This window comes from Polypterus senegalus, chromosome 5, assembly GCF_016835505.1.
Source record: "Polypterus senegalus isolate Bchr_013 chromosome 5, ASM1683550v1, whole genome shotgun sequence".
NCBI lineage: Eukaryota > Metazoa > Chordata > Cladistia > Polypteriformes > Polypteridae > Polypterus > Polypterus senegalus.
The window spans coordinates 120,285,556-120,298,661 of record NC_053158.1 but is presented as its reverse complement, the minus strand read 5'-3'; the positions used below and the strand labels follow the sequence as shown (position 1 = coordinate 120,298,661).

The window sequence follows — 13,106 nt, the reverse complement described above, 5'->3', positions numbered from 1 at the left end:
TTTCTAGAACATATTCATATATTTATTAAATTGTTCTTCCATTTTACATTGCTTACAAATAAACTCTAAAAAACAGGATATTCTGTAATTAATATCCTTTTTTTCTAAATTATCCCTTAATACACCACACATCCCATCAATTTTACAGTTGAAGTCTGAGGTACTCAACCAGAGGTGGTTACATTCTTCTCTGTGTATGTCTGAGCCACAAGAGATGTTCTTCATGAGTGCAGGCGTAAAAATTTTAAACTATGATTTTATAAAATGTGAAGAATGGGATTAAGGCTGAACATTTTTCAAAACATTAGGTACAGAACAAAGGCATTTATTAAATACTTTTTTTTCTGACTGACCATTGAGTGAATCAGGAGATAAAAAAAGCTGAACAGTGTTGCCCTTCCACTGGAAGACTTGCTGAAAGTTGTACAATCGAGGAGTTGGTTTCTCAAACTTTCTGAAAGCAGAAAACACAAATCCAGCATTTAAGAGAATGATTAGTTTGTTAAATGAAGAAACAATATTAATAAACATTTTGCAGATATGTTGAAAACTATATTAGAGTAAAAGATGCTCTATAATGTAACTAGAATGTGATCATAAGATCCTTTGGAGATTTTTTCATAATGATGTTTACCACAAAGGACTTGTATTTACTTTGTGTTGACTTCTTTAGACTGTAATTAAAGCCCTTTTAAAATTATTACCACAAGAACAATACATCATACTTCTTACATAGTGTCATATGTTTTCTAATGACAACTGACTTGAAAATCATGAAATGCAACTGGTGACAAGTCCATGTTTTCCTAAACACTGTCTGTGTCACACAGCACACTTCAAATTTATAATCCATTCACATCCTTGAAACTTTCTTCCTTAAATCTTCAACTACAGCACAAATGCACATTTGATCATCTTCTTCTTTTGGCTGCTTCCGTTAGGGGTTGCCACAGCAGATCATCTTCTTCCATATCTTTCTGTCCTCCGCATCTTGTTCTGTTACACCCATCACATGCATGTCCTCTCTCAGCACATCCATAAACCTTCGCTTAGGCCTTCCTCTTTCCTGGCAGCTCTATCCTTAGCATCCTTCTCCTAATATACCCAGCATCTCTCCTCTGCACATGTTCAAACCAACAAAATCTCGCCTCTCTGACTTTGTTTCCCAGCTGTCCAATTTCAACTGATCCTCTAATGTACTCATTTCTAATCCTATCCATCCTCGTCACACCCAGCGCAAATCTTAGCATCTTTAACTCTGCTACCTCCAGCTCTGTCTCCTGCTTTCTGGTCAGTGCCACCGTCTCCAACCCATATAACATAGCTGTTCTCACTACCGTCCTGCAGACCTTCCCTTTCATTCTTGCTGATACCCCTTCTGTCACAAATTACTCCCGACACTCTTCTCCACCCATTCCACCCTGCCTGCACTCTCTTTTTCACCTCTCTTCCACAATACTCTGTACTGTTGATTCCAAGTATTTAAACTCATCCACCTTTGCCAACCCTACTCCTTGCATCCTCACCATTCCACTAACCTCCCTCTCATTTACACACATGTATTCTGTCTTGTTCCTACTGACCTTAACCCCTCTCCTCTCTACAGCATATCTCCACCTCTCCAGGGTCTCCTCAACCTGCTCCCTACTATCATTTCAGATCACAATATCATCAGTAAACATCATAGTCCACGGGGACTCCTGTCTAATCTCGTTTGTCAACCTGTCCATCACCATTACAAATAAGAGCTCCGAGCTGATCCCTGATGTAATCCCACCTCTACGTTGAATGCATCCGTTGCTCCTACCCCAGACCTCACCATAGTCACAATTCCCTCGTACATATCCTGTACAACTCTTATGTATATCTCTGCCACTCCCGACTTCCTCATACAATACCACAGCTCCTCTCAAGGCACCCTGTCATATGCTTTCTCCAGGTCCACAAAGATGCAATGCAACTCCTTCTGGCCTTCTCTAAACTTCTCTATCAACATCCTCAGAGCAAACATTGCATCTGTGGTTCTCTTTCTTGGCATGAAACCATACTACTGCTCACTAATCATCACCTCACTTCTTAGCCTAGCTTCCACTACTCTTTCCCATAACTTCATTCTGTGGCTCATCAATTTTATTCCCCTGTAGTTACTACAGTCCTGCACATCCCCCTTATTTTTAAATATCGGCACCAGTACACTTCTTCTCAACTCCTCAGGCATCCTCTCACTTTCCAAGATTCTATTAAACAATCTGGTTAAAAACTCCACTGCCATCTCTCCTAAACACCTCCATGCTTCAATAGTCTTACAGTAAGGCTTCATTTCTTTGTACAAATTTCCACCCATTTGTTCTTAGGGCCTCGGGTTCAGTATGTAATGTGTAAAAATGCATAGGCTAAAAACAAAATGAAGCATCATTTATGAGTGGTGTAACTTTGGCTTCAATGTAATAGGAAACCTATAAAGTTACCTGTACAAAATCATGATGGGGAATACTCGTTCAGGAGGTCTGGTGAAATTCAGGGTAATTTGAAGATATTCTGTTTGTTTATCTGATGTCACATTAAACTGATGAATGTTCATTTTGTCCTGAAGTAGTGAAAAATTCAATTCACTTGTCTCCTAAAAGGTACAGAAAAGATACAGCTAACACATACTTTTGAAATATCTCCAAACTGCGAAAAACAAAAATGTTTCCCTACAGCCACTTTAGGATCTACACAGATGTAACAAGCACAACATCCTTAGAAAACTGCTACTCTTGCAAAAATCAGTCAGATTTTTCCAACTTGAATTAAACAGGCTTTAAATTTAGAGTGTGATATTTGTGTCAGCACTGCAGGCTCCTGATTATCAAGCTGTGGACCTGTCATACCTCAAGCATAAGCAGTTTTAGAAATCTTAAAAAAAAAAAAATATGACAGATTTTATATAAGTGTACACAGTGTAGGCATGCTGTGAGCCCATTAGTTTTATATTTAAAATCTGTCCAAAAAGCAGTTTCCAAACTGGGTGTTACAACACCATGAGGTGCTGAAACATGGCTTGAATGACTTCATGACGGTAATGGTCTAATTTTTTACCTTCAATAAAAGAAAAGAATTTATAAGTTTTTGTTCATGGTTGCTTAAAGGAAGCAATTTTAAACTACAGGCTCCATAAGAATGTGACACTTACATGACTACATGCAGAAAATGAGGTAATCAAAGAGAAAGTGAATTGGGACAAGGTACTTTATAACTTTAACATTAAAAAAAAAACGAAACATTTGCTGGTAACTGATCAAGCATGTCAAATAAAGTCTGTAGCCCAGTGTATTTCAACCATTTTTTAATGATGGCACATGTAAGTCATTTACTTTATTATGTGGCAAACCTAGTCAATTTCCTGTGTCATCCATTTCCCAATTATATGTCACACAGTGTTGCCAGAATTATGCATTTTATTATATCTGCACATAAATTAACTATAGGGAACCATAAAATAAGCAAACAGACTAATGTGGCATATGATTTTAACTTTTAATAAAATATTTTTGGCTTCACATGATTTGAAGATCTTTTCCATATTAGGAGGAATACTGCAGACCTTCTCCTCAGTCATTCTTTTTGCCTTATTAGTTTTCTACTTGAAGTACAGACAATCCTAACTCGCACAGATATGACATTAAAAATTGTGGTAAAATTACTACAGCTTTTTTTCACAATATGAGGTTTTTATGCTTCATTTCCATCCTTAAGAAGTACTTCTTTATATTTGGATTTAAAATCATTTCATATTTCAAATAATTTCTGCTTCTCTGTGAGACTAAGTTTAGAATGGCTTGACAGTGATGGGTTTCTAATCCCATAATTCTCTATGCATATTCTACAGGATACAAGTTTGGAAAATAAAACTAAATATTTTTCTTGTACTTAAAGATGCTGAGAAATGAATGGCATGATCTTTTTAATCTCTTTTGCAGAAACATGTGGCAACATACAATATTCAAGTTGATTTGCTTCATTATGCTGAGGCAGATGCTTTACTTATCTCTCAAAGCATTTAATTTTATCAATGGAAGACATTTTCAGCTTTTGCTTGCATTTTGAGCTAACCCCATTTAAATTTTCAAAGATATCAACAAAGTATTATATTTGCAATACAAGTAATATCTGCAAGTGACATATAGAATTCCTCTTGCTTCTAAAAGGGTAAAAAAATACCTCATCCATCAGTTCAACTCCTTGTGACAAAACTATCTTTTTTAGATACCGTAGATACCGGAATATAAGCCGACTCGGTATATTAGCCGACCCCCTTCTCTACCTACTAAATTACATGTATTTGGCGATGACCGGTATTTAAGCCGACCCCCTTCTCCAAGCAAAATTTTCTAAATTTCCTTAAAAGTGTCTCTTCAGGTATATTTATCATGTTTATTGGCGAGAATTTGAGACTGCCGGCATTTTTGATGGAAACCAGGAAGTGATTGCGGAGAAGTTTGGTAAAATGAAACCTTTGTGTTGAAACTATATACGCAAATACGGTACATCGGCGGGTGCATTTCTGGAGACTCGTTATAAATTTGATTAACTTAAATATGCAATATAGTTGACCCTTGACTTCCGAACTTAATTCGTTCGCGAAAGCTAACCCATAATGCGTTCCGAACCTCCCACTGCAACACTTACCTAACCTTTTCATAATAAAAAGGGTTGTATAATGTGCATGATTTACCAAAACACCAATAATTTTTCTAATGTACTAACCAAAAAGTTATAAAAAGTGCCTAGCCTACCAGAAGTAGGCTAGATTAAGCTATTAGCATGGTGGCGCGCATGGTCAAAGCGGCTCAGGGCTCTCCTTTTCAGTGCACATTTTTGTTGTTTTTGTACTTTTTTTTTTTCCTTGTTCGTGCACGATCGGTTTGGCGAAAATCCGCTACACCCGTCAGAATCTTATAGACATTGGTGTCCAGAGCCAGACATCTGTTTCGAGTTTTTTTCATCACACGCACAACATCCCAGACAACATAGCGAGACCAGCGGGCTCTCCCTGGATTGTTGTCGGGTCTAGGAGACGACGCAGATGGAGGAGGGAAAGAAAGCAGAAGCGGGGCCGCAGATCCGGCATTATGCTAAAGCTAAAAAAACCACCATACAAGCCCTATACAGAACTTTTCTTCTGCACTGAAGGAGCTGCTTTTAATCTCATTGTAGATGTGTATAGTGACAATAAAAGGCATTCTATTCTATTCTAGAAACAACAATTTCATACTGTACTCACCATTTAATTTGACATCTTTGGGCTGCAGGAAGGGAGGAGGAGGAGAATGAAACGGAAGGTGGTTATTGTTTAGAAGGAGCCTCCTTATGCAAATCTTTTCTTTGTAAAATTGTCGAGATGGTGGATTTCGACATGATGTACATATTAGCGAGATCGGTCACAAATGCCACTCTCATATTTCCGCACACTTTCCTTCTTCATTTCAATTGTGATTGCTGTTTCTCAAGTTAATAATGACAGTAGTTGAGTACTCAGTTCAAAGCTGGCCGTGTTGTGAACTGCTGTAATAATAAACTCCAAACAAGCCGGTGCTGACTCAGCCTGATGACATCATCATGTGCCACGCCAGCTCGCTAGCTAACATCCCTTAACAATCGCTTTCTTTACCTTCGTTACCTTCTCTTCCTTCCTTAGCAATTATGCGTCTTGCTTGCCATGGTCTTAGTGAATTTATATATATATATATATATATATATATTTTATATATATATTTTATATATATATATATATATTTTATATATATATATATATATATATATATATATATATATATATATATATATATTTTATATATATATATATTTTATATATATATATATTTTATATATATATATATATATATATATATATATATATATATATATATATATATATATATATATATATATATATATATATATATATATATCACTGCACTCACCAAATTACGTCCACAAACACATGTATCTGGGCTCCGACTGACGCTTACGAACGCTCTCGGCTGTTTGTTTACAATCGCACAAGCGGATATACGTGACCGCATTCAGGTCATAATGCAAGATGTTGGTCGTAAATCAAAACAAAAATTTTGGTCGTAAATAAAGTTGTTCGTATGTCAAGGGTCGACTGTACTTTTTCACTACTTTCTTTACATAATCTAGATTTGTAAGATAATATATATAGTATCTGCCTATTGTTTTGTTGAACAGAAATTTGAAAGTAGTTGGGAGAGTTGCCATGGAAAAAGTTTGGAAAGCACAGGGCCACAACACCTTCTATGGAGTATGCACTTTTACTTTTGCTTGATTTCCCTTCAGGGACTTCTGTTATAAAGCAGGATCTGGGAAAATGAATTAATACTTAAGTCTAAACCTAAATTTATGGTGTTGCTATGAATAAGATTCATGTGTAAATACTAAATCCATTACATAATATTTTTCAGCATTTTCTCCAATAACAGTGTTTTGGACTAAACTGCCTTTGTCAAACACTTACTAAAATTTATACACCTTCCCATTCCTATGCTGATCATTTTCCCTTACAGACGTTCCCGAGGGCCAGAGCTTATTCTAAGGACATTTAGTGCAAGACAAGAAATTAATTTTGCAGTAGGATATTCAAAATAAAAATATCACCTTTTATTTTAGTATAATTTAGATAGCACATAAAACACATTAAAAAGCTTCATGACACAATGAATGGAAGTCCTGCCTTATAGTTAATGGATCACATATTTCATTCTGCACTGCTGTCCTTGTGGAGTAGTATGTTCTTTTTGATATCCACCCATCAGGTCATGTTTGTGTGCTATGTGATGAAATGATGTCTCTATTAAACTCTGACTCCAGCCTTAAATTAGTGTGAGCAGGATGTGAGAACTGCATGAAAATTTTAGTAGTTATGTACTTTAAGATGAATACTTACCAGATAATTACTATATAAGATATCTCATATTAAAAATGACTTACATTGATTTCATTTTTTTGAAACTCTATAATGACAGGTGATGTTAATCCATTCACATCAATTTTTCTTCTGGTTTTGCAGTTGTACAGAGTTAAGTCGGCAACATTTTCATTGATCTGTAATAAAAATATTGTTAAAAGCTGTAACTGACTAAGTTTGTACAATTATCTTAATTTGATGCTACAGACTTTAATGATTATCAGCAGAGCATGGACAAAATACTTTTTGTACAGAGTCATAAAACACTGGCATTATGTGAAAAGCACACTTGTAACAAGCAGATATAATAGTCAATAGCTCAGTAGTCTGCAGCTAAATACAAGCTCAGCTCTACAACAGGAAGAATATTAGGATTGCACCAGAAAGAACATGCAACTGCAACCTACGGTATAATGCCATCAGCTAGGTACTGTATTTGACCTCCCTTGCCTTGTATGAAAATAAAGGCAGGATCAGGACTAACTAACAAAATGTAAATGTTATAACTTCTAATATATGGAAAAAATGCATAACCTAACTGAAATTCAGCAACACAATGATTAAAATTAAGTTAGGGGAACTAGGTTTTAATTACAGGTAGCTGGAAAATCAAGGGTATGTGCAGAGTATGTCGTCAGCTAAAAAGCTGTGACTATTAGTGTGCATTAATTGAAAGAGTAGACACAGGTCTTCTTAAAACATGATGAAAACCACAGCAGGGGAAAAAAAAACCCACCAGATACTGAAGGTACTTTTAATAATTTGCCTCAATGTTAGCAATCATCTAGGAAGACCAAATCATTGTTAATCCAAATTTTTATTTAAAAAAGTGGATTAAAGGTAGGGGCAGCACGGTGGCGCAGTGGTAGCGCTGCTGCCTCGCAGTTAGGAGACCCAGGTTCGCTTCCCGGGTCCTCCCTGCGTGGAGTTTGCATGTTCTCCCGTGTCTGCGTGGGTTTCCTCTGGGCGCTCCGGTTTCCTCCCACAATCCAAAGACATGCAGGTTAGGTGGATTGGTGATTCTAAATTGGCCCTAGTGTGTGCTTGGTGTGTGGGTGTGTTTGTGTGTGTCCTGCGGTGGGTTGGCACCCTGCCCAGGATTGGTTCCTGCCTTGTGCCCTGTGTTGGCTGGGATTGGCTCCAGCAGACCCCCGTGACCCTGTATTCGGATTCAACGGGTTAGGGAATGGATGGATGGATGGATTAAAGGTAACTAATTTTGCTAAATGATAAATTATATAGTCAAGAACTATGTAAGAAAGTAAGGACAAGCTTTTTCAACAAAGAAAGAGTTTGTGAGAATCTGGGATAAACTGTCAAGTCAGGTAATTAAATGTGTAGTAAGTAAATGTGCAACAAGCTGACTAAACAAACCTGATGGGCTAATATGCTATTAGATTTGTTATAGCTTTATGCATTTCTTACAGTTTGGTCTATGCTGGCATGACCACAATTCCAAAACAGCAAAAAAAAAAAAAAGAATTAAAAATAACATACTGTACTTGCCAAGACATAGCATTAACCAAAGATTCTAAAATATCAATTACAGCTATAGAAAGAAAACATGTACATCTATGATGTATGGTGGAATACCTCTACAAAATGCATTCCACCTACATTACCTTCACTGATGATTGACCCCAGCTGTATGGGTTTCCCTTAATGAATATGACTTGACTGATAATGCAGTTTTCATTAAGGACAGCTAGAGATGATAAACTGACAGGCAGATAAAAAGTGATGGAACCAGCTCTCCTTACAATGTTTTGGAAATCTTCAGACTGGAATGTTTCAAGCTCCATAAAATCAGTAATTAATTTAACATTGGTTCTGTTGTTGGACAGAGTATAAATCTGCAAAGATAAATAAACAAATATATATTTTAATTATTTTAATAGCTTTGTATTTTAAAGCATACCTTGGTTGAAATGATAGTAAGAAAATTATATACACTATTATAACTTTCATTTTTTGATGAAAAGATGAGTCTATAAGCTAAGATTTCTTTACCAGATCCACTAGTGTAGTTTTTGCATAATTCAGTACCTGTAACATACATTACATGAATAGCTATAAATACAGTTTAAGTAACATGACAAAATTCACAATAACTTGATTACAGAGAATAAAGTATATTAACCTATCCAGCATAAAATAATTAATTACAACAAATAAAAAAATGCTTGTTCTGTCTTAAAGTATTACATTTCTATGTCACAACTCTCATTAGGTTTAATGTTTTCTTTACATGCTTTTATCATATATATATATTAGGAGAAATCCTTACCAGTAGCAGTTCTGTAGTAGTTCTAATTCCATCAGTTAACATCTGCATGCTTTCTTCTGTGCCATTATTCCTTACCATTAGTGATTTAGAAATCATTGAAATCAGAATTCTTAATGTTTGCTCATCTAACTCAAACGTCTTTGTTGAATCAGATGGAAGAAAGTGTTGTGTCAGGCTTTTTATATATAACACAACAGTTTTTGCAATGGATATTATCTATGTTGAACAAGAGAGCAAAATACAGAGTATCTTTTTAATTATTATTCATCCATTTAAAAATAAAATATGAAAAATCCATAGTATCATATTAGTTTTTGATATTCATTCATTTTATAACCTATATGTCCAGTTCAGGGTTGCAAAATAGTTATCACTCAGTTTTATATTCTGTATAGCAATTATGAAGATGGTGATCTCTCAAAACTTCACAACAGTGGCTCAAAACAACACTGACAAATTTTACTGCAGTGGTGTCATACCAGAGTCTTCATGTTACCCTATAACAGGCATTATGCATATTGTGCTGTTTACATTTATTATCACTGAATCTTTTTGTAAAGAAATTGGTTTCAACACCTAACATGACACAAATTTAACATGTGCTGGAACATGCATACCTGTTGACGGGTGCTCAGGAGTTTCTGTAATAAGTTAAGGTTTTCAAGTAGTTCTGCCTAAAAATAACAACATTTTTTTTTTCAAATCAAGTTTCCCAAAATTAAAACTTATACTGATTATACACATTCTTCATAAATCTAAAAGTTGCCTAAAAGTTTGTCAAAGTAAGTTGTAAAATTAAATTTCATCAGTTTTGTTAAACAAAAATTAAAGTTGGCGTCTATGCATAAAGTACTGGCTATTTACTTTTATGTATTAAATCATATTGACAACTAACAAGAAGAAGGATTATGTGTGTAAATGATAAACTACACATAAACACACAGAAAACACATACATATAAACACACTAACTAGAAGCACATATTCCTTAAGCAAGTTTTATTAATTTATTTATTTTAGATTCAACAGTAGAGGTAGAACAGTTAAGTGGGCAACAGTGTAAGGGTTCAATAATACGGGGGAATACAAACATTGCAAGTGGAAAGCTTTTACATAAGGAATAAGAGGAGAACAAAGTTAGAAAACCAGACTGAGAAAAGTAAAGTTAATATCATAGAAGGACAAAACAGCAGGCAGTTGAGTTGGAGAATAGTACAGGAGCTTAAGGAGACAGAAGCTGTAGCAGGTCTATAATCTCAAAAATGTTCTTTGGCTAAAGTTTTTAGTTTTACCATTTGAGATAAATCATTTAATTTTAAATAAAAAAGTTAAGGCAATTTTAGTAATCCAGAATCAAATTTTAACAATGAGGCTAGTGCAATGCATGTCCTGTTGGATGTTTTAGATGATCGCTTGGGGGAGCCAGTCATCTATGAAGGATACCTCTCCAGGGGCCTCATGTATAACTCCGTGCGTAGAACTCGCACTATAACATGGCGTAAGCACAAAAGCCGAAATGTGCTTACGCACAGAAAAATCCAGATGCAGGAATCTGTGCGCATCCAACTTCCACGTTCTCTTCGTTACATAAATCCCGATCAGCGTGAAAACTAACGCCGCACGCGATTTTGTAACGCCCCAAATCCTCCCAGAATTACGCCTATTTGAATATGCAAATCAATATAAATCGCCCTTAAGCGCAGCCTTCTGTGAAAAGACAATGGGAAAAGCCCGGGGAAAATATAAGAATTTCAGCGAATACCAAGTGGAGGCAAAGGAAAAACATACTATTTGTTCAAATAAACCGTGGTATAATCAACAAAAGGAAGTTGATCGAGTGACATAGCGTGTTGGAGAAACTTGAAAGCTCACATTCACAAAATCGCACAGTGCCGGAAATAAAAAAGAAGTCACATATCAAAGTCGCCGTGAAAAGCCGAGTTGTAAGCCCACTGTCTGAGTGTCATATGAAAGCTTATTAGGGTACAGAGAAAAAAGGCACACGGTGGGGAAAAAGCACGAAATGTCAACTTTAATCTCGAATGTTCCACTTTAATCACGTAGTTTATTTTGTCATTTAGTAGAACATTATAAACTTCATCTTAAAATCGTTTAATTAACCAGTTTCTCAAAATTACATCGTAATTAAAGTAACACATTAAATGCTTTGTTTTGTATTTGATCTTCTACTCGTATGTGATCTATGTGTGTGAATCACTACTTGCTTCTTAAACTGGCTCTCTTCCTCCAACTGGACACAGAGTCCATTACATTTGTGATATTACAGCTCTCTGAATAACTAAAATACTGAGATGTATACGTGATGTCATTTTCATGATGATAGGAGCTAAAGCACATTATTAAACATGTGTTTCATGAGCCTCGCTCATGACAAGCATTTATCTTTTGTCGAAATTTGTCGCTGCGTTTTTAGCTGTGTTGTTATTTTCTTTCTGTTTTATATTCAATATATATTGGCGTGGCCCCAAGAGTCCTTGCTTTTCTTTCCCCAAGTAACCGATCGCCACACAATCAGCTCTGTAATAGAAGTTAAGCCATCTGTAAGCTTAGCGCGATTCTTCAAAACGTTTAAAGAACATTGAAATATCTTCGTAGTACATGTTTAATTATTCTATCCTTCACGACACTCCCAGTGAAGAATATAGATTATTTAAATGAAGTTAAAGTTTTATGTGTATAATTTAACAAACATATTTTGCTGCATTTCACCTTAAAAATGATATCGTCATCATATGTAAATACACGCTTTATAAAGTGGCTCAGGTTGTGAGATATTATAACTGTAGTGCAAGTTTACAGTGGGGTGATTGTACTTATAAGTACAAACCGTTCTACAAGGAGCAATTGATTGAGTGCATTTAAAGTTCTTGGGATTAAACTGTTTCTGAACCGCGAGGTCCGTACAGGAAAGGCTTTAAAACATTTTGCAGTGGCTGAGGTAGCGTGTCCTTAAAGCTGTATACCGATAATTCTCTTTCCGATCAGCTGCTGCTGTGATTCACACTCAGATACAGTGATATAAATACTCGGAGTCGTGCAGTGAGAGTAATATGGAAAATGATGATCCGCTGTGGCAACTCCTAACGGGAGGAGCTGAAAGAAGAAGAAGAAGAAGAAGAAGAAGAAGAAGTGAGAGTAACAACGCTAAAGCAGTTATGGTATTTGGAATACTATGGCTATTCCCTGGACCATTATATTGTTACAAGTTAATTACAATCAGATGCATTACACTAATAAACAATATGCGGTTAGTTTCAGTGTATTTATAAAGCCGCGTCATGAAAATAATGAGTAACCACACAGGAACAGTGGCACTGCTTTGACGCTGGGTGCCGCCAGTCTGCAAAACCGAGCGGAGAACTTGCGTACGACAAGGCATTAGGTACCGTGGAAAAGTGCGTGGCTTTACGCCAAGTGTAGGTTTTATACATCGCGATTTGAACGTGGAAAAGTTCTTACGCAACATTTCTGTGCGTACGCACCGTTTATACATGAGGCCCCAGGAGATGGCAGCTGATCCAGCACCTTGAGCTCAGGGTCGCTGAACTGGAAGAGGATTTGGCTGGCCTGCGTTGTAGTAAAGAATTGGCAGTCCTGGCCCAGGTGTCCTTTAGAGAGATACTATGCACCTCTAAGATGGCGTGGGAGGAGTTTCCAGATAAGAGTGAATTTATGGTAAACTTATGGTACTTGTAAAAGTTAGGTTTTTTTTCAGTTTTATTCTGTCATTCACGTTCATGCTCACGATCTCCCTCCCCCTTCCTGATCTGACCCTAACTAACATCATAAATTTACACCCGATCTGACGCGATTTGTTTTCAAATAATTA

General features: G+C 36.2%; 1 protein-coding gene across 1 annotated transcript in view; it reads right to left on the bottom strand.

Annotated features, from left to right (window-relative positions):
• The window catches only part of LOC120529897 (polycystic kidney disease protein 1-like 1), a 256,167-nt gene that overhangs the window by 113,430 nt on the left and 129,631 nt on the right, over positions 1-13,106 (bottom strand). The window contains exons 22-27 of the mRNA XM_039754112.1: positions 9,875-9,931; positions 9,258-9,473; positions 8,593-8,823; positions 6,994-7,107; positions 2,469-2,620; positions 354-454 (exon numbers count right to left, since the gene is read on the bottom strand). Coding sequence (XP_039610046.1) covers positions 354-454; positions 2,469-2,620; positions 6,994-7,107; positions 8,593-8,823; positions 9,258-9,473; positions 9,875-9,931 — 871 coding nt within the window. The remainder of the gene's footprint in view (positions 1-353; positions 455-2,468; positions 2,621-6,993; positions 7,108-8,592; positions 8,824-9,257; positions 9,474-9,874; positions 9,932-13,106) is intronic.